The 23,078-nt window shown below is 42.2% G+C and overlaps 1 protein-coding gene across 1 annotated transcript in view; it reads right to left on the reverse strand.

The window, feature by feature from the left end:
• The window catches only part of LOC135507832 (protein FAM193A-like), a 56,014-nt gene that overhangs the window by 8,318 nt on the left and 24,618 nt on the right, over nt 1–23,078 (reverse strand). Inside the window, 16 exon segments of the mRNA XM_064927512.1 lie at nt 2,422–2,728; nt 5,284–5,517; nt 5,520–5,606; nt 6,434–6,650; nt 10,701–10,932; nt 10,934–10,983; nt 11,203–11,346; nt 11,760–11,907; nt 12,707–12,961; nt 13,373–13,485; nt 13,611–13,685; nt 13,928–14,002; nt 14,228–14,366; nt 14,628–14,752; nt 16,993–17,224; nt 17,775–17,942. Of these exon segments, the coding sequence (XP_064783584.1) occupies nt 2,422–2,728; nt 5,284–5,517; nt 5,520–5,606; nt 6,434–6,650; nt 10,701–10,932; nt 10,934–10,983; nt 11,203–11,346; nt 11,760–11,907; nt 12,707–12,961; nt 13,373–13,485; nt 13,611–13,685; nt 13,928–14,002; nt 14,228–14,366; nt 14,628–14,752; nt 16,993–17,224; nt 17,775–17,942 (2,601 nt within the window).

The following is a 23,078-nucleotide window of genomic DNA, read 5'->3' on the forward strand; positions in this document are numbered from 1 at the left end:
TAGCCTAGGTCATACAAAGGTGTGAAGTTTCAAAGGCATTTTGTCATTAATAAATGTATAATGTGCTAGGTATTCTAACATTACTATAGTTAACAAAATAATAAATACAATATTTACTCAGTCATCTTCTTCAATTAAAGGGGATGATGACAATCTTTCAGAGAGGGAGGGATTATGATTTCATTGGTCCTCAAACCACAGCTCAGACACTTCATTCAAGGTAAATGGAGTTAGCCTGACCCGGAGCAAGTTAGTTCTGAATGACTCGTTGCCATAGAAATGTTTCAGTAAGACAGATCAGGTTGGCCTCTCAGTATGCCCATTGGAACTTAACGTTGGCATGTAGCTCATCCATTTTATGAAGTATAGAAGGGAGCAATGGGCTTCCAATGTTCTGGTTATGAGTAAGACCTAGCTGTGTAGAAGCCCACTCAAAGCATCAGCCATGAAGCGGTAAGTAGGTAGAAGTTTTGCCTTATCAACTGATACAGGATCAGACTTTAATTAAATGGGCAATATTAGTCTTTGAGGCTGGGGGGCAGTATTGAGTAGCTTGGATAATAAGGTGCCCAGAGTAAACTGCCTGCTACTCAGGCCCAAAAGCTAAAATATGCATATAATTAGAGATATGGATAGAAAACACTCTGAAGTTTCTAAAACTGTTTGAATGATTTCTGTTATACTGACAGACCTCATATGGCAGGCAAAAACCTGAGAAAAAATCCAACCAGGAAGTGGGAAATCTGAGGTTTGTAGTTTGTGTGTCTATGGGGTCAAGTTGCACTTCCTAAGGCGTCCACTAGATGCCAGCAGTCTTTAGAACCTTGTATCAGGCTTCTACTGTGAAGGGCGTGAGAATAAGAGCTGTTTGAGTCAGGTGTCTGGCAGAATGCCATGAGCTAAATCATGTGCTTGGCCATGAGAGTATACCTCCTTTTCATTTCTAAAGACAAAGGAATTGTCCGGTTGAAACATTATTGAAGATTTATGATAAAAACATCCTAAGGATTGACTCTATACATTGTTTGACATGTTTCTACGAACTGTAATATAACTTTTTTGACATTCCATCTGAACTAAGCAATCGCGCATTGAGCATTTGGATTACTGGGCTAAACGCGCGAACAAAAAGGAGGTATTTGGACATAAATGATGGACTTTATCGAACAAAACAAACATTTATTGTGGAACTGGGATTCCTGGGAGTGCATTCCGATGAAGTTCAAAGGTTAGTGATGAATTTAAAATCGTTATTTCTGACTTTTGTGAGCCCTCTCCTTGGCTGGAAAATGGCTGTATGGTTTTTTGTGACGAGGTGCTGACCTAACAATCGTTAAGTGTTCCGTAAAGCCTATTTGAAATCGGACACTGTGGCTGGATTTACAAGAAGTTTATAATACTTGTATGTTTGAGGAATTTTAATTATGGGATTTCTGTTGTTTTGAATTTGGCGCCCTGCAATTTCACTGGCTGTTGGCGAGGTGGGACGCATATCCCAGAGAAGTTAATGGAGAAAAAAAAAAAAAAGACTGACATGCCAATGCCTAACCACTGATACAGGCTAGGGTGTCTACCTACTCTGCCCAGAGTAGGTGAAAACGCACTTTCGTGATGACATTTGCCTTCTTTATAGTTTACCAAGACAAATATGATTCTTCCTGTTCTGAATCGTTCTGTGTGTTTTTTCTCTAACATATTGTAATGAAACAGCAGGAAGCAGGTCGAGGGTTCGAACCCGAAGGCCAGAGCGCTATTGACTGTGCCGCAAAAGCATGCTCGAGCGGCAGAGTCGATATCCACGCTTATAAACCCAGATTCGTTACACGACTCGCTCTTTTCAAAGAGCGCATCCTTACGATAGCTTGCGACTCAACGTCTTATAGGAACGGGCTCACCGGCCAAGCACACGCACAGTCGTGGATGCAAGGTCCGATCCCACTTCCGACACCAATGAAATGAAACAGCAGGGAGCAGGTCTCGAACCCTCGACCTTCAAGCCCGAAGTCCAGCGCCCTATCAACTGTGCCGCAAAAGCACGCTCGAGCGGCAGAGTCAATATCCGCGCTTATAAACCCAGGGTCATTACAATATCATTATATCCAAAATGTCAGATTTTGTAACCTAATAATTCCGATTTAAAAAGCACCGAGCTCTATTGACAGTAGCGTAGCTTTCTCGCTGAAACTTTTGAGGATTATACATTTTTAGGTCATCGTCTTCCAAGACGTTTTCTGCAGGTCGCAAAAAGCAAAATTAGCATGACACGAGCTGAATTAAAATGTAAAAGGCTTTGAAAATAAAGCTTGCAGTACACTCAGGCATTGATATTTTATCAACACTCGAATGGTCAATGTTAGTATCAGGAGTAGGTTAATCTGATCTTAGATTTGTGATAAAAGGAAACTTAAACAAGGGAATGACCTGCACACGCTGGGCGGGGCGCTAATGGCCCCATCGGCTGGGGCAGAGGCAGGCGGCTCGGCTGGGGACAGGCACATGCCCTGGTGGTGGGCCTCCATGAAGCCTGGGGCTGGGGTGGCCGTCGTTAGGAAGGGCTGCGAGCCCATGCTGGGGTAGTGGTGCTGGGCGGTGCTGCCAGGCGCAGGTGGCAGGGCTGGGCCAGATGAGAGGGGGGGGAGGGAGGCCAGGCCCGTGGGGCTGTTCCTAGGGGCAATAGGGCCAGGTTGTTGCCTATGGTCCTCTTTACCTATATTGTGAAACACGTCACCTGGCAGAGACAGAAAAAAAAATGCATATGAAATGATGCACATTCAGCAGCTGGTCAGTGAAGATCGGAGACAATTTACATGAAGTCATCTCAAATGCCCCAATGAAGGAAATACATTTACAATCTATCAACACTAAGTCACACCCATGTTTTTGGGTCATCAGGTATATTCTGACCTCTGCGTGTCTATTGTGTATTTGGAACATGTTACATTACAATCAATAATGCAAACATTTTCCCTTTCTCAGGCAGCTTTCCTGTGACATCAGTACAGATCAAGGAGATGTCTATGAGAAGAAGCTAATTCAGGCCATTGAAACGCAGCCTTGGGGCTCGTGACTGCTAGCCGTAAGCACCCCCCCCCCCCCCCCACTTTGTCATGTATAATGGGGCAAAAAAGTATTTAGTCAGCCACCAATTGTGCAAGTTTTCCCACTTAAAAAGATGAGAGAGGTCTGTAATTTTCATCATAGGTACACTTCAACTATGACAGACAAAATTAGAGAAAAATCCAGAAAATCACGTTGTAGGATTTTTAATGAATTTATTTAGCAAATTATGGTGGAAAATAAGTATTGTCAATAACAAAAGTCTCAATACTTTGTTATATACCCTTTGTTGGCAATGACAGATGTCAAATGTTTTCTGTAAGTCTTCACAAGGTTTTCACACACTGTTGCTGGTATTTTGGCCCATTCCTCCATGCAGATCTCTTCTAGAGCAGTGATGTTTTGGGGCTGTTGCTGGGCAACACGGACTTTCAACTCCCTCCAAATATTTTCTATGGGGTTGAGATCTGGAGACTGGCTAGGCCACTCCAGGACCTTGAAATGCTTCTTACGAAGCCACTCCTTCGTTGCCCGGGCGGTGTGTTTGGGATCATTGTCATGCTGAAAGATCCAGCCACGTTTCATCTTCAATGCCCTTGCTGATGGAAGGAGGTTTTCACTCAAAATCTGATGATAAATGGCCCCATTCATTCTTTCCTTTACACGGATCAGTCGTCCTGGTTCCTTTGCAGAAAAACAGCCCCAAAGCATGATGTTTCCACCCCCATGCTTCACAGTAGGTATGGTGTTCTTTGGATGCAACACAGCATTCTTTGTCCTCCAAACACGACGAGTTGAGTTTTTACCAAAAAGTTATATTTTGGTTTCATCTGACCATATGACATTCTCCCAATCTTCTGGATCATCCAAATGCTCTCTAGCAAACTTCAGACGGGCCTGGACATGTACTGGCTTAAGCAGGTCGACACGCCTGGCACTAGTCCCTGGCGGCATAGTGTGTTACTGATGGTAGGCTTTGTTACTTTGGTCCCAGCTCTCTGCAGGTCATTCACTAGGTCCCCCCGTGTGGTTCTGGGATTTTTGCTCACCGTTCTTGTGATCATTTTGACCCCACGGGGTGAGATCTTGCGTGGAGCCCCAGATCGAGGGAGATTATCAGTGGTCTTGTATGTCTTCCATTTCCTAATAATTGCTCACACAGTAGATTTCTTCAAACCAAGCTGCTTACCTATTGCAGATTCAGTCTTCTCAGCCTGGTGCAGGTCTACAATTTTGTTTCTGGTGTCCTTTGACAGCTCTTTGGTCTTGGCCATAGTGGAGTGTGGAGTGTGACTGGTTGAGGACAGGTGTCTTTTATACTGATAACAAGTTCAAACAGGTGCCATTAATACAGGTAACGAGTGGAGGACAGAGGAGCCTCTTGAAGAAGAAGTTATAGGTCTGTGAGAGCCAGAAATCTTGCTTGTTTGTAGGTGACCAAATACTTATTTTCCACCATAATTTGCAAATATATTCATTAAAAATCCTACAATGGGATTTTCTGGATTTTTTTTCTCATTTTGTCTGTCATAGTTAAAGTGTACATATGATGAAAATTACAGGCCTCTCATCTTTTTAAGTGGGAGAACATGCACAATTGGTGGCTGACTAAATACTTTTTTGCCCCACTGTATGTACAGATCAACAAGACATGGAGATGAAGCGACTTTAGACTATGCTCCAATACCCACATTAACATACTTCTTAAAGCTTCTGCATGCAAGAGTGTATTATGAAGACATTGTGATAGTTTGTTTTGGACTGTTTGTTCAGGCACTATTATTTTTTTCATTGAGGCAAAACGAAGTCAGAAGCCGAAGTCTACGCCCCTTTGTTGGTGATTGGTCAACAGTAGGTATTCTTCAAGTCTTTGTTGTCCTTCTACAACATACCTTTTAATTGAAAAATGCTGCACCAAACAACTTAGTTAAATGTAAAATTGCACGACTAAGAACTTCAAAATTAATGGACGGATTTCTTGAGTTCTTAGATGAATTCTGACTACAGAGTCTCAAATTGGATAAACAGTACTACTGCTGCTTTTATGAAATATTTCAAATGAAGATCTTTTAAGGGAGTACGCGAGCACACTAGTTCGGTTATGAAGCATGCCTTTAGAATTAACCAAACGTATGCATGTGGTAGTGTGTTAGTATGGATATTGGAGTGTAGCAGTGTGCCATCGGGCTCGCCCAAAGCTGCGCTCCTCCTCCTCTTCAGTTTTACCTAAGGAGTTGGGTCTTTTAGATGAAACTTGGATGTGATTATTACTTGACTGGACAGTGGTTGCCGTGCAGGAGACTGAGGCGGTGGAGGCAGAGGTGGCCATCACCACTTTGTTGGCCTCCAGGAAGGCATCTTGGAAATTGTAGAGACACTTCTTCTTGGCGGTGTTCTTCCTCTCCCTGGGCAGGGGCTGTTGCTGCTCCGACGGCGAGGGGGGGGGCGGGTGAAGGGGGTGGACTCGGCCGAGGCGGTGTGGGCATGGTCCCCATAGCCCGAGGAGGGGAGGGGCACGCCGGGGTGGTGGGGTGATCCCAGCATGTCCCCTGGAGATGAAGACAAACATTTTATTTGTATTTATTTCACCTTTATTTAACCAGGCAAGTAAATTAAGAACAAATTCTTATTTACAAGGATGGCCTGGCAAAAAAACATTTGAAAAACAAGAGTTCGTCGCATGTGTAAGATCCTGTGTAAGTCTAAAGATTTAGACGGGCGAGAAAGAACATCGGACAAACAATAAGGATGACTGTCACTGTACACAAAGTTCAAGAGTACATTGAATTCTATAGCACGAGGGTGGAACAATTCTACTATAGTACACTGAACCTTGTCAGGACCCCTCCTTGTGTAAACTACAGAGACCAAGTCAGAAGGAGGAGGAGCTGGGGGAAGGAGGCTGAAATGGGAGTGGAATGAGACTCTTACAACAAGATCAGGCATGTAGTTGCAGACAATGGAGCTGGGAGCTGAAATAAAATAAGCCCCTCCTCCTTTAGCCTACATCAGGGATGGCATAATCATCCTTCTCTTGGAGAACTACTTGGTATGCAGGCTTTTGCTCCACCCCCATTGTACCACACCTGATTTAGCTAATTAAGATTCATTATTCAGTGTAAGCAGCTGGTTAGTAGAATCAGGCGGGCTATATTAGGTTTTGTAGTGAAAGTCTGCAGTAGGGTAGCTAGCTCCGTGGTAAAGTTCCCACACAGATCTAGGATCAGCTTTCCTTCCCCCAATCTTAACTGTAACCATTAGTGCAGAAAATGCTAAACAGACCAAGTACCAGCGTCAAAGAGCGATTTCACCCTACACTAGCTCTCCAGGAGGAAGGTTGGTCGTCCATGGGCTAGATGAATAGGTATGTTCTCACCTGGCAGTGGCTCCTGCAGCAGCACTGATGGGTTCCAATTCTTCATCATGGCAGCGTCACAGATGTTCTCGAACTTGAGCGAGAGGCACTGCAGCGAGCTGTTCCAGTCGCCAGCGCCTCCGCCAAAGCAGTTCTGGTAGACGTGGTCCGGTAGGGAAGGGCTGAAGGCCTGCTGCTTGGGCCCTGTGTGGCTCGATGTGGGGGAAGGGGGGAGAGGCTAGGAACAGGATAGAATAGTTCCGTTTGATCTTACAATCTTGATGGTTGTACAGTTGTCTCATAAAACTGAAGGACCTCTGCGTTACTCTGGACCGTGACCTCTCTTCTGAAGAACATATCAAGAATATTTTAAAGAGCAGCTTTTCTCCATCTTCTTAAAAAGAATCAACAACTTTTTGTCCAAAAATTATGCAGAAAAGTTCATCCATGCTTTTTGTTAGTGCCAAACACGGCAGCTAGAATCTTGGCTAGAATCAAAACATTTGATCATATTACTCCAGTATTGGCTTCCTGTTAAGGCAAGGGCTGATTTCAAGGTTTTACTGCTAACCTACAAAGCATTACATGGGCTCCTACCGTACGCTACAGTCACAAGACACAGGCCTCCTTATTGTCCCTAGAATTTCTAAGCAAACAGTTGGAGGTAGGACTTTCTCCTATAGAGCTCCATTTTATGGATTGGTCTGCCTAGCCATGTAAGGACGCAGACTCGGTATTAATCTTTAAGTCTTTACTGAAGACTCATCTCTTCAGTAGGTCCTATTTTTTATTTATTGAACTGTTATTTAACTAGGTAAGTCAGTTAAGAACAAATTCTTATTTACTATGATTGAGTGTAGTCTGGCCCAGGGGTGCAAAGGTGAACGGCAAGACACTGGAGTGACGAATTGCCCTTGCCGTTTCTGCTTGGTTGGCTCCCCGCTCTCCACTGGGATTCTCTGCCTCTGCCCAAATTACGCGGGCTGAGTCACTGGCTTACTAGTGCGCCACCATACCGGCCCTAGGACGGGTGCAGTGTCTATGGTGCAATAGTCTGTGCCAGGGGGCTTGGTTCAGTCTATCCTATCTGGTGTATTTATCCTGTCTTATCTGTTGTTCTGTGTGCCTGATGACTCCAGCCGAGCTCCTCTCTAGGGTTCTGCCTATTGAGAGTTTTTCCTAGCCAAATAAATGTGATTGATTGATAGTCCAAGACTAAAAAGCATTTTCCATTGATCTTGCTTTTTAGTCCAGGAGTACGCTTAATCTGGGTTCGGGAAACTGGCCCTTGGTGCTTGGACCCTCAGCCCATATTAATTCTGTGTCTGAAAAAAACAGCCAATGTAATGCCAATAAATGCAATAAGGACACAGAATCAACTATATTTGCTTGGACCCTTAGTCTCACAAGATATTTTCAATAGTGACAGCTTTTTACAACAACACTTGGCACCACCAAGCTGCAATCCCTCATAGTAGATATTAGAGGTCGACCGATTAAATCGGAATGGCCTATTAATTAGGGCCAATTTCAAGTTTTCATAACAATCGGAAATCGGTATTTTTGGACACCGATTTGGCCGTTTAAAAAAATATTTTGAACACCTTTATTTAGTCTTTAATTATCTAGGCAAGTCAGTTAAGAACACATTCTTATTTTCAATGACGGCCTTGGAACGGTGGGTTAACTGCCTCGTTCAGGGCCAGAAAGACAGATTTTTACCTTGTTAGCTCAGGGGATTCAATCTAGCAACCTTACAGTTAACTAGTCCAATGCTCTAACCACCTGCCTCACAATGCACTCCACGAGGAGACTGCCTGTTACGCGAATGCAGTAAGCCAAGGTAAGTTGCTAGCTAGAATTAAACTTATCTTATAAAAAACATTCAAAACATTCAATCAACTACACATGGTTGATATTACTAGTTAATCTAGCGTGTCCTGCGTCGCATATGAAGTGCGTATCGTTGCTCCAATGTGTACCTATAACCATAAACATCAATGCCTTTCTTAAAATCAATACACAGAAGTATATACATGTATTTTTAAACCTGCATATTTAGCTAAAATAAATCCAGGTTAGCAGGCAATTGTGTTCATTGCACGCAGAGTCAGCGTATATGCAACAGTTTGGGCCGCCCAATTTGCCAGAATTGTACGTAATTATGACATAACATTGAAGGTTGTGCAATGTAACAGGAATATTTAGACTTATGGATGCCACCCGTTAGATAAAATACGGAACGGTTCCGTATTTCACTGAAAGAATAAACGTCTTGTTTCCGACCATATTAATGACCTAAGGCTCGTATTTCTGTGTTTTATCATGTTATAACTAAGTCTATGATTTGATAGCGCAGTCTGACTGAGCAATGGTAGGCTCGTAAGCATTCATTCAAACAGCACTTTTGTGTGTTTGCCAGCAGCCGTTTATGACTTCAAGCCTATCAACTCCTGAGATTAGGCTCGTGTAACTGATGTGAAATGGCTAGCTAGTTAGCGGGGTGCGTGCTAATAGCATTTCAAACGTCACTCGCTCTGAGACTTGGAGTGGTTGTTCCCCTTGCTCTGCATGGGTAACGCTGCTTCGAGGGTGGCTGTTGTCGATGTGTTCCTGGTTCGAGCCCAGGTAGGGGCGAGGAAAGGGACGGAAGCTATACTGTTACACTGGCAATACTAAAGTGCCTATGAGAACATCCAATAGTTAAAGGTTAATGAAACACAAATGGTAGAGAGAGAAATAGTCCTATAATTCCTATAATAACTACAGCCTAAAAACTTCTTACCTGGGAATATTGAAGACTCATGTTAAAAGCAACCACCAGCTTTTATATGTTCTCATGTTTTGAGCAAGGAACTGAAACATTAGGTTTCTTACATGGCACATATTACTTTCTTCTCCAACACTTTGTTTTTGCATTATTTAAACCAAATTGAACAGGTTTCATTATTTATTTGAAGCTAAATTGATTTTTATTGATGTATTATATTAAGTTAAAATAAGTGTTCATTCAGTATTGTTGTACTTGTCATTATTACAAATAAAGAAGAAATCGGCCGATCAATCGGTATCGGCTTTTTTTGGTCGTCCAATAATCGGTATCGGCATTGAAAAAACATAATCGGTCGACCTCTAGTAGATATGAGCTCATTTGATACCGTGCGACCTCGTGGCATATCCATGGAATTACAGTGAAACATCCAACCAAAAAAAAGGTATAACAGAGTTGAATCACTTCCTTGTGATGATGTAAATCCCCTGAAGGGAATGTATCAATGGGCAAATTCGTTTTGCATGGCCTGTTGCCCCGGTTGGGTGGAGATTTCACTTAAGGACCAATGGAATGGTCTAAAATGCAAAAACTCCACCCACCCGGGGCCATGCAAAACAAACTCCACCAATAAAAAGTTCCCAAGGTGAAAACACCCAAAATTACCAGTTAAGAGGGATGAGAGGTGTTACCACTCAAATCATATCCTTAAACTTAAATAATGTAAATACCCATCACTTTTCTAGACAAAGTATAGCCAATAAAGTGTCTAACTAGGGCTGTGACAATAATGGAATTTTTGGTAACAATTGTCATGCAAATGACAACTGTTACTCAATTGTCGTTTTGTTGAATAATGTTTTGAGCTTATAATGAATCTTTGAAAATTTGCTACAACATACCTAATGAATATAACACAGCTTTGGTGACACCACTGTCTCAAAAACAAATGGTTTTGACTGATAGGAACTTTTGGAAATTCAGCTTCTCCTCCCGACCTCTCGTAAAATGATTACCAACTTTACCCAATTCATGTAAAAATGAAAAACTGATATTTGGCAAACTACACATAGTTCCATTCTCCTAAAATGAATGTACTAATACGATGACGATTATCATTTTTTGTTCATGGTCATTGTCCATTACTGATTATACAATAACTGTGCTAGCCATATCTGTATGTGACTATGGATGTATCCCAATACCCATAAATGACTTCCATTCGTTGTCCCCTCTCCCTCAAGACCATTGAAATGGTTTTCACCCATCAACACCCTTACAGAGCAGTGGGAAGTAAGGTAAGGGACAGTAAGGGACACAAGTAAAGGAAGCCTTTCAAGACTATTGGTGCACAGCCTGTATCTGTTGAGCATTCAGGAGTTAATATAAGCTGCCCCTAACCACTGACACAGGGTCAGATTTCATTCACCCCGCCCCCTCGGACACCCAAGTTCAGTATTGGGAGTAGGGTAACATCTACCCTTAACCCTTGTTGGTGGTATGTGTGTGTTCACTCACCTTGCTGTGTGAAAGGGGGGGGCTGGGGTAGAGTGTTGGGTGCAGCAGGGGCCGGGGCAGGTGGGAGAGGTTATGCAGGGGCAGCTGGCCGTGGATGTGGGGGTAGAGGTGGAGGGCAGAGTGGTTGGGGGTCTGGTTGTTGCCCTCAGTGAAGAACTGATGGTGGTGGCCGGAGGGGGGCGTATGGATCCGGCGGGGAGAGAGAGGGGGAGCTGGGCCCAGGGGGGAGGGAGGAGGACAGGTCCTGGTTGCACACGTGGCACTCACAGGCGTGCTGTTCCACCTGGAACGAGAGAGAAACAAGATGGCTACCGTGAGTTTTACTTCATTTGCACCAGTGTGAGCATTTTACGCTAGATGGCGACATACACAATCGGCTGTGTTCCCCATGCATTGGAATCTATTCAAATTGAAAAGAATCTTTCTCTAGGTATTCCATATCTCAGTAGGTTAACCTGACTCCAATTCTACCTCAAGCCCTAGTTGTGTAGTGTGGTTGTACCTGTTGCTGTTGGTAGTAGGGCGGAGGGCTGTTGCTCTTCCCTTGGGAATGCTCCCTCCGCTGGCCCGGAGGCTCCCCGCAGCTCCCCTCATCAGCCTCCTCCTCGTCGCCCTCCGACGAACTACTGCTGCTCCCTCCAGGAGACTGGAGGGGGAGAGAGAAATCAGAGTAAGAGGGGATAGTGAGGGGAATGGAAAGAGAGAGATGGGAGGAAGTGGCAGAGCATGAGAGAAAACAGAGGGAGAGAGGAGAGTGAGGAGGATAGAGATGGGAGAGAGCAAGGAAGCAGGAATAACTAAGAGTCAAAGAACATTTCCTCAATCAAATCTGTCCCAGTCCAGGAACTTGGACAGAGAAATTCAGCAGCGAAATGTGTTAAACTTGCATCAAGGGCACCATCACTCACGGTGTATGGTAAAGTTTCCCCAGATGCTGATCTTGGGCCAGTTTTGCATTTCCCCCACTAATGGTTAAGGTCAGGATTGGGGGAGGGGAAGAAGATCCTAGATCTGTACCTAGGGTAAACTACACCCCGGAGCCGTCAACCACCCACACACCTCAACTTTGAGCGCCATGTTCTCTCCGCCACCATTGAGCTCGCTGTGCAGGCCATTCATGCCGGCCACCACCCCTGGGTCCTCATAGCTGCCCATGGGGTAGATGTCCGCAAACTTGCCCAACAGTGGAGGCACTTCATCGTCGTCACTACCATTGCGAGGAGGAGGAAGGAGAGATAGGGAAAGAGAAAATAATGAAGGTGAATATCAAAACAGGAGTGGCCCTGTTAACATGATAAAATGATTATAGGAAATGACATTACATGATTGGAGCACATACACGATAACAAGGAGTTATAACTACATATACCACAAGAGTAACCATAACCACAATAAATACATTATAAAAACATCAACTAGATATTGGGATAAATCCTGCTGGTAGCATGAACTAGAGCGGGGCAATCTGGACAAAAAAAATCCACATCACGATAAATTGGATGAATAATCACAATAATGATAAATGAATACATTTACAACAAAGTGCAAGTTATTTTTTGTAATATTACCCTTAAAACTCCGACTTTGAATATTGTAGCTATCAAATTGACCCATTAACTACCCGTACCTAATGCTCTAACCTTAGGCTACTTGCCGTGCCTAGTAGGGCCCTATACGTTATTTATCGTAATGAACGATATCAGCATAATGTCCACGATAAGTGTTGATAATTTTCGGTTGATCGTCCCAGCACAACCATGAACTCACAAGCCTGTTCTTTGTTCATGTTAGTAATGTGCATCGTTGATAGATATATAAATATATATATATATATTTTTTTACATTATTGTAATGTATTGCTTTTATTGTATGTTTTTTTTCTGTGATATTTTATTGCTTTACATGATACACTAAGGTCTTGTTTTGAAAATAAATTAGCTATTATCTGCTGAATAAATAAATACATATTTTTACAACAAAGAACACGTCACCCCTGGTGGACTTACAAGGTGGTGGCGACCCCTTCTGGCAGGATGAGGCGTGAGTGCTGCTGTATGGTGATGGGCGAGCTGGAGGCCGAAGCGGAGGCTGAGCTGCCCCCGGAGGAGAGCCTGGGGGGGTGCACCTCGGCCAGGTAGTCCCGGTGCTGTGGGGGCTCCGTGGCCTGAAGCGGCAGCTTGATGTGGAGATCCTCGGCAATGGGCGAGTCCATGATGCCGCACGTCAGGATGTGGGAGAGGCTGCAGTCGTCGCAGGTGCATCTGGGAGAGGAGCAATGGTTGTTAATTAAAAGGTGGTTTCACAAAGTTTGGGTCGCAGGTGGCCAGTGGTGGTGTTCCAGGTCATCGTTTTTGTGGTTGATATATTATATTGATGTGGTTCATGAGATGCTAAACACTTTTATACCCCATTTCCTTTCAGGTCACTGAATAACACTAGGTACTGGTTGAAACATTGGTTTGTTTTACTTTGGGTTAATAAATGATGATTAAAAACATACTCACACACAAGTTTGAATGTCTCATTGGACTTGTGTCATACAATACCCACATAGGTAAAAAAAAAAAAATATATATATATATTCAAATAAAATGATTATTTTACTTTACACGCTACAAAGAAACAAACGCACCATCTGTAAATCGCAAGCAAAATGAATCCTCTAAACTCACCGTCTTCGATAATTGCAATTTGGACAGTCTGGAATGCTGAGACGAGAGGAGAGCATTCTCATCGTGTCTGTAAAGTTACTGTCACCAGCTAAAGACTTCTTACTGCTGGTTAACTACAAAGAGAAAAATAATAAAATTCACGTACAGCAGATTTAAAAATGTACACGGTCAAAATCTGTCCGACCAGTTTCACAAAAAAAAAACTACTTTATTTCTATAGACTTTTTGTTCATCATACCTGTTCTTCTATAAACCTCCTCTGCTTAAAGAACTCCCAGTCTTCCTTCAGCATCCGTTGTTTTGTTTTCAAAGTCTGGAAATAGGTAGACATTAATTATGCGCTTTGACAGATGGAGGTCGATAAGTGTCGGCTTTTTAATAAATTTAGAGCACCTATTCACCTTTTCTCTGTTGGACTATATAAATAATATGACATACATAAAATGGGTAAGGATTAGGGAATGAAAAGATAGCCAATGCTGATACCTAGCCAATGCTGATACCTAGAGTAACTGTCTTATTACTTCAAATTGAGTTGCGTGATAAACCACTTACATTTTTGCTAATTAAAGACTTATGTGGTTCTGTCCGTTGATTTGTGAGATTCTGGCCCTCCACCTTAAAAAGCAGCTGCCAGAAAGAGAAAACTAGTTGTTAAGCATCAGAAAAAAAAAATAAAACCATTCAAAAGAAACCATTCAAAGGAGACATTTGTTAAAAACCTTCAGGACATCACAATACATAAATTACACTTAAGTTCCATTGTCACACACAAGGAACAGCCCGTGGAAAGTAGCAGAGACAGGCATATTGTGTGTGTATTTGATGTGTTTCTCTCGGTCTGTGTGTGTGTACCTGTTCGTCGACGTAGTCGTCAATCCTCTTCTCACACTCCTGCCACTCGGCCGCCACGGCAGCCATCTCCTGCTCCAGCTGCTGGTAGCTCTCCAGCAGGGTTCTGTACATGTCCTCGTTGTACGAGGCCGTGCCGTGCCTAATCAGAAATTGCATAATTTTTTAAAGAAAACATTGGAAACACACAGCTAGGCCAGTTTATCATACCAATGGATAGATCAGTTTATCATACCAATGGATAGATCAGGTTTAATGATGTTGCTATACTAAGACGAACAAAACAAAAGGGATTATATAGGGAGACTATAATAAATAAATAAAAATAAAGAATTCTCACAGGAGCATACACTTTAATAACGCCTCTTCTTAATGGCTGTTTTGTCATTCGACTCAGTCTTACCTCAGCTGTGCAACCAGTGCAGGTAAACTGCTGTGCAGGATGGGCTCAGAGAACACCAGGTTCTCAAAAAGGTGCTTGTTGTGCAGCTCCCACGTCACCTGGAACTTTTGTAAGTGTTCGTTCTCCTGTGGAAGCCAGACAAGAAAAGAATAAGGAAACCAAGTTAATGTGGCCTGGCGGTAATGCCGCAGCCTCAGGCACACATGTCTACTGTGTTCGCATAGGGTCGTATCCGGCCGTTTGACTCAACCTCCCTGTCTCTCCCCATTACCATCCTCTTTCACTGTTAATTAACTTTTTTTTTTAAATAAAATAATAATTCTGAAAAGTCTTTAATATACAGTGCGGTCCAAAATTATTGACACCCTTGATAAAGATAAACAAAAATGACTGTATAAAATAATTCAAATACTGTGCTATATTGTATGCTCAAGCACACATCAAAATCCACAAAGAAATGCTTAATTGGTCACAAAATCTACATTTTGCAGTGGCCATTTCAGCTCAGTGCCGTTATCCTCAAAAGGTGAAGTATTGAAACATTAATTATTTTGACCCCTACCTTTGAGAAAAAATATATATATATTACTTGGTAAACAAAATCGCTTTCTCTGAGCAATTCTATTAGTATAATAAAATTAACCAAATCTCTTTGAGCATGAAATATAGCTCACTATTTAAATCATCTTTATCAAGGGTGTCAATAATCCAGACCTCGCTGTGTGTGTGTGTGTGTGTATAACTTAACTGGAGCAACACCATTGTCAGGTGGCTAAATGGCTGCTAACCCATATTCCAGAACCACAGCAGTGGCAGCTGTCTAGGCTGATGACTATTGTCCCTAATCTAAGGTGACAACTTTCAGACAAACATCTGTGCTGCTTCCAAAACGTATGAGTCATTCTGTGACACTGTCTTTGGCTTGTCCAGGAGTTCTGTGGAGATTCTAAAGCCCATGTTAATCCTGTGCGAGTTACTGAGGCAACGTTACTCATTAGCCTTCACGTACTGGGGGCAAGTCTAGTATAACTCACGTTGTTGCCAAAATTCAGGCTAAACCGCTAAAGAGACACTGAGCAGCACCAGGCATTGTCCCTCTATGCTAGTCCGATGCTAACAAAATGGCTAACACGAAGGCAACCGTAAAAGGTAACCAGGATGTGTGCTCCGGGCATGTGCTGACAAACTGGCAGGTGTTTTCAGACATTTTCAACATGTCCCTGATTGAGTCTGTAATACCAACATGTTTCAAGACCACCATAGTCCCTGTGCCCAAGAACACAAAGGCAACCTGCCTAAATGACTACAGACCCGTAGCACTCACATCCGTAGCCATGAAGTGCTTTGAAAGGCTCGTAATGGCTCACATCAACAACATTATCACATAAACCCTAGACCACTGACATGAAGCAGGTTGAGAGCTTTAAGTTCCAACAAACTAGAACGGTCCAAACACACCAAGTCAGTCGTGAAGAGGGCACGACAAAGCCTATTCCCCCTCAGGAAATTAAAAAGATTTGGCATGGGTCCTGAGATACTCAAAAGGTTCTACAGCTGCAACATCGAGAGCATCCTAACTGGTTGCATCCCTGCCTGGTACGACAATTGCTCGGCCTCCGACCGCAAGGCACATCAGTGGTTAGTACGCACGGCCCAGTACATCACTGGGGCTAAACTGCTTATCATCCAGGACCTCTACAACTGGCGGTTTCATAGGAAGACCCTAAAAATACCGGAGTGCCAAGTCTAGGACAAAAAGACTTCAACAGTTTTTACCCCCAAGCCATAAGACTCCTGAACAGGTAATCAAATGGCTACCCGGACTATCTGAATTGTGTGCGCCCCCCCAACCCCTCTTTTACGCTACTGCTACTCTTCTGTTTATCATATATGCATATTAACTTTAACTGTACATTCATGTGCATTATGTCCCGCCACCCGCCAGACCCTCTTTTACGCTACTGCTACTCTATGTTCATCATATATGCATAGTCACTTTAACCATATCTACATACTACCTCAATCAGCCTCACTGACTAACCAGTGTCTGTATGAGTCACTACTTTTTATAGCCTCGCTTCTGTTTTTCACTGTCTTTCTACTTCTTTACTTAACTATTGTTCACCTAATACCTTTTTTGCACTATTGGTTAGAGCCTGTAAGTAAGCATTTCACTGTAACCTGTTGTATTCGGCACACATGTCAAATAAACTTTGATTTTATTTGATAAAGGCTAACGCACAAGCTAACACTAAGGCTAACACAAAGGAAAACCCTGAAAGTTACTGTAAAGACTTTAAAAGCCCACTGGTCTAAGACTATGCTATTGCTAACGTGATGCTATTGCTAACAGCGGAAGACTCACCAGGGTGAGGAGGAAGCTGCTGATGGTGCGCGCAGCCTGGCAGAGGGCGCTGTACTCCTCCAGGAGCAGCGAGATGAACCGGTGGGCCTGCGGGGGGACCTGGGCGGCGGCCGCCGCAGCCTTAGAGCCGTTCGACAGGTGCTTGAGCAGGTGCACCTTCATTTCTAGGACGTACTCGCGGGCCTGCTGCTCCAGCCTCTGGTAGAGCTGATACGGGTCCTTCTCGCACAGCCTGAACAGGAGGTGAGAAAGATGGATATCATAAGACCCAGCGTACAATATGCGAATACTTGTAGTGATTATCTATGGTGGTCAGACCTGGGTCAAATGCATCTCCAACACTTTCAAATTACTTGAGTTTGATTTAGTTTTCCTGGAATGACGTAACAAATGGCCTAGCCCCAAGTAGTAGCAGAGGAAGGTTTAGCCTCTGAAATGACTTAACATTTTCTGAAGGTAATCTCTTATCTGGCAAAATTGAATAAGGGAAAGTGAGGTAACCACTCCTCAATGATTACTCTGGTACTCTTGTCAGATAACTGATCACCTTGAAGATGGAAGTGAAAAGAGGATGGTAGGGATGGGAGCGAGCATGGAGGGCAAAAGGAAAGAAAGGAATGAGGCAGGAAGCAGCGAGAGATGGAGGGTAGAAATGAGAGTGTAAAGGAAAGTCGGAGGGAAAGAAAGATGGAAGGAATAGAAAGAGGGGAGAAAGGAAGAAGGCAGACTGAGGGAAAGAGGGTGGAAGACATGCTGCCTTTTCTCTAGCTGGGTCTTCTTACCTGTCCACCAGCTCCTTCATGCCCTCCTTGTCACGGTCCAGGGGATGGTCGTGGTCGTCGGCCAGCGGCGTGCCTGTCTGGCGGTAGATGCACCGCACTAGGTAGCGTACCTCCGACCAGTGGTTCTGCAGCAGCTGGGACTCGCGCTCTGACTCGGCCGAAATCTCCCTGGAGGGGGTGAAGGTCAAAGAGGTAATTGTGATGCATCAGTGAGAGGACACTGGGTGCTCTTAGACAAGGGACCCAGGGTCATGTTCATTAGGGCAACCAACAGTTAAACATTTTGCAACAGAAAACAAAAATGAGCGTTTGCTACTTCCTTTACTATATGAATATCCATATAGTAGAAGTATTAGTGATTCTGTGCATCCATGTTCCACCTTTTAAAGGGTTGATATCCAGTCCCTCCAGGATTCCACTGTTCTGTGATTGTATAATTCAACACAAAAATCAACGAATCCACTCATTTATGCGTGAGCTCGCAATTTTAACCAATCTCCACACATTTACCGCATAAGTGTCCAATCAAAAGAGGGTTTGCACCTAGGATCACTGTTACCATGAAAAACAGCCCAATCAAACAACAAACTATCCCCCCCGTAAGCCGATGGTTGATTACTGACAGATAATGACTGACAGGCAGAACAATGAACAGGAAACCATCTCATTTACCAACAAAAACCATAGTTAAAGGCCGTGCATAACTATTTCCAAATGTTTTACATGAAAGTGGGGGCAAATTGTTTTGCACTCTGTGCAGCGTTGTGCTGGAACACCAGAGCCAGCGAAGCATGTGAAAAGAAGGTCTGAACCACAGCATGTGAGCAAAGCTGAGCGATTTCCTACCGCTCATCTAAAAACCTCAACAAAATTCACTCTATTCTTCAAAATCACAATTTAACCAACAACAAACTATTTTTGTGACTACCTGGACCAAGCAATTTGTTAAGCATTAAAACAAAACCATATGGATTTGAATGAAAACTATTTTCATAAACATGAAAATTCATGTGAGACGCAAGCATCATTTCAAATATGTTACATGTCATATTAAACAGCATAGAAACACGCCAGACAGGGAGCCTAAGAAAGAACGAAAATGAATTATTTAGGCTACGTTATTCCAATTATTTCAAGCCTATCAAGAAATATATACTGAAGCATTTGTGAGTGCAACACAGTAGTCTGGTAGGGACACAAAGCCCTCATGTAAACACTCCATTGTATCAAATCATTAGTTTATAATTTGTGCATATACATTTGAAGTCGGAAGTTTACATACACTTAGGTTGGAGTCATTAAAACTAATTTTTCAACCACCACACATTTCTTGTTAACCTCTCTCGCACGGAACCCGGTAGTGGGCTGAAATTCCACAACATACGGTGATTGCTACATAAATTGTCATATTAAACATTCATGAAAATAAAAGTGTCTCACATGTATCGAAAGACTATAATCTTGCTAATCCAACTGCATTGTCAGATTTTTAAAAAATTATTTACTGCGAAAGAATACGATGCGATTATCTAAGGATAGAGCTTCATAAATAAAATAAAAATGTAAAAAAACACTTTCAACCAGCACAGGCGTAACAAAATCACATACTGCTTTAAAATAAATTGTTTACCTTTGACGATCTTCGTCTGTTTGCAATCTCAATGCTCATTGTTACACAATGAATGATCTTATGTTTGATAAAAATCTGTTTTTATAGCCAAACACAAAACATTTTGTGAACCGCTTGTGTCGTGAATTTCGTCTCATTCCATTTGACGACGACACATTCCAGGTAAATAAACCCATACAAAAAGTTACTTTTCCAATCATGTTTGGTTTCATTGTAATCAACTGGTTTGTTTGTAACACATATTTCGCGGGACGTACTAACTGAAAGAAACCGATTTGTAGACAACAAGTAATGACATCACTGTGCACCAATGAAAATGACAACTGTTTCGTTGATTGACTGTATTTTAACCCAATGACAACTGAGGTTCTTGAAATCTAGTTGGGTAGATAGCCAATGAGCTGAGGTAAACGGCAATATGCAATGGTTGTGTGTTGGAAGACCAACCCATGTCGTAAACTCCGGCGTAAAGAGAGTCATTCGTTACTGAAGTTTTATTCCGGAAGGAGCTACACATTTTACGCACAGCGTTGTTTTGGTAAACGCGCAGATTCAGCCGTTTATATATATCAATCAGTATGGCGACTATGTCAGGGAAAGCTAAATCTAAGTCTAGATATACAGATGTACACGCAATTTTATAAGAAATTGATCAGAAAAGTGAGACAGAGTGTTGTAGGACGATTCATTTAGCGACTCCCAAGTGGAGGAATATTTTTTGAACGGAGAGGACACCGTTGTAGCCAGTGTGTATAATCTGTAACGGTGCCTGCAGAAGAGGAACAATGTCACTGTTTTGGACTGGTAAGTTCTTCTCATGCTAATGCCCTTGTTTGAAATTAATAAATTTCAAATAGTGATTTATTTTTAATTTTAGAAGCAATATATCAAAATGTAATGTAATGAAATGTCATGAAATGATGTAAGGAAAAGTGATGAAATGTATACATATACATATATACATACACATACACATATACACACATATACATACATATACATATACACATACACATATATATATATATATACATACACATACATACATATATATATACACATACATACATATATATATACACATATACATACATATATATATATACACATATACATACATATATATACACATATACATACATATATATACACATATACATACATATATATACACATATACATACATACATACATACATACATACATACATACATATATACATATATATACACACACACAGTGCCTTTGCGAAAGTATTCGGCCCCCTTGAACTTTGCGACCTTTTGCCACATTTCAGGCTTCAAACATAAAGATATAAAACTGTATTTTTTTGTGAAGAATCAACAACAAGTGGGACACAATCATGAAGTGGAACAACATTTATTGGATATTTCAAACTTTTTTAACAAATCAAAAACTGAAAAATTAGGCGTGCAAAATTATTCAGCCCCCTTAAGTTAATACTTTGTAGCGCCTCCTTTTTCTGCGATTACGGCTGTAAGTCGCTTGGGGTATGTCTATCAGTTTTGCACATCGAGAGACTGAAATTTTTTCCCATTCCTCCTTGCAAAACAGCTCGAGCTCAGTGAGGTTGGATGGAGAGCATTTGTGAACAGCAGTTTTCAGTTCTTTCCACAGATTCTCGATTTGATTCAGGTCTGGACTTTGACTTGGCCATTCTAACACCTGGATATGTTTATTTTTGAACCATTCCATTGTAGATTTTGCTTTATGTTTTGGATCATTGTCTTGTTGGAAGACAAATCTCCGTCCCAGTCTCAGGTCTTTTGCAGACTCCATCAGGTTTTCTTCCAGAATGGTCCTGTATTTGGCTCCATCCATCTTCCCATCAATTTTAACCATCTTCCCTGTCCCTGCTGAAGAAAAGCAGGCCCAAACCATGATGTTGCCACCACCATGTTTGACAGTGGGGATGATGTGTTCATTGTGATGAGCTGTGTTGCTTTTACGCCAAACATAACGTTTTGCATTGTTGCCAAAAAGTTCAATTTTGGTTTCATCTGACCAGAGCACCTTCTTCCACATGTTTGGTGTGTCTCCCAGGTGGCTTGTGGCAAACTTTAAACGACACTTTTTATGGATATCTTTAAGAAATGGCTTTCTTCTTGCCACTCTTCCGTAAAGGCCAGATTTGTGCAATATATGACTGATTGTTGTCCTATGGACAGAGTCTCCCACCTCAGCTGTAGATCTCTGCAGTTCATCCAGAGTGATCATGGGCCTCTTGGCTGCATCTCTGATCAGTCTTCTCCTTGTATGAGCTGAAAGTTTAGAGGGACGGCCAGGTCTTGGTAGATTTGCAGTGGTCTGATACTCCTTCCATTTCAATATTATCGCTTGCACAGTGCTCCTTGGGATGTTTAAAGGTTGGGAAATCTTTTTGTATCCAAATCCGGCTTTAAACTTCTTCATAACAGTATCTCGGACCTGCCTGGTGTGTTCCTTGTTCTTCATGATGCTCTCTGCGCTATTACTGGACCTCTGAGACTATCACAGTGCAGGTGCATTTATAAGGAGACTTGATTACACACAGGTGGATTGTATTTATCATCATTAGTCATTTAGGTCAACATTGGATCATTCAGAGATCCTCACTGAACTTCTGGAGAGAGTTTGCTGCACTGAAAGTAAAGGGGCTGAATAATTTTGCACGCCCAATTTTTCAGTTTTTGATTTGTTAAAAAAGTTTGAAATATCCAATAAATGTCGTTCCACTTCATGATTGTGTCCAACTTGTTGTTGATTCTTCACAAAAAAATAGTTTTATATCTTTATGTTTGAAGCCTGAAATGTGGCAAAAGGTCGCAAAGTTCAAGGGGGCCGAATACTTTAGCAAGGCACTGTATATCTGTTTATTATACCTCAGCAGCACAATATTGTGTAGAGCTTTGGCAAAGTGGGTGATGTTATATCCTTCCTGTGTGGCCCAGCCTGGGGGTATCATCGGATGGGGCCACAGTGTCTCCTGATCCCTGACCCCTCCTGTCTCAGCCTCCAGTATTTATGCTGCAGTAGTTTTTTGTCCTGTGTGAATTTAAGTATGCTCTCTTTAATTCTCTCTTTCTCTCTCTCTCTCTCTCTCAGAGGACCTGAGCCCTAGGACTATGCGTCAGGACTACCTGACATGATGACTGCTTCTACACCTGCATTGCTTGCTGTTTGGGGTTTTAGGCTGGGTTTCTGTACAGCACTGAGATGTTAGCTGATGTAGGAAGGGCTATATAAATACATTTGATTTGATAGAGGACTGAGTGTCTTCCAAATACTGAAAGTGTGTAAATAGTTACCCATGATATTTTGTAAATGTATATATAAATGTATAATGTATATATATATATATATTTTTTTTTGGGGGGGGGGGGTGTTAGACTACCATTTTGGCATTTTGTATATAGTTATTTGTTTCAAAATGTATACCTTCACCAATTTGGCCACTTGAGTACATTTGGGCCACTTGTGTGGGTCACCTGGGTGGCTTCATGATAAATGTCATGTAGCACACTCATTTTGGAAGTTATCATTCTGAAACTTTGCACGAGTACTGTTGCTCTCTTATATTTTTCACTGAAATTGTCCCCATCATCCTATCTGAATGTTTGTTTAATCTTGTTAATTTTAAAGATACAGCAATAAAAAGAAAAAATACAATGAAA

This window comes from Oncorhynchus masou, chromosome 21, assembly GCF_036934945.1.
Source record: "Oncorhynchus masou masou isolate Uvic2021 chromosome 21, UVic_Omas_1.1, whole genome shotgun sequence".
In the NCBI taxonomy this organism is placed as follows: Eukaryota; Metazoa; Chordata; class Actinopteri; order Salmoniformes; family Salmonidae; genus Oncorhynchus; species Oncorhynchus masou.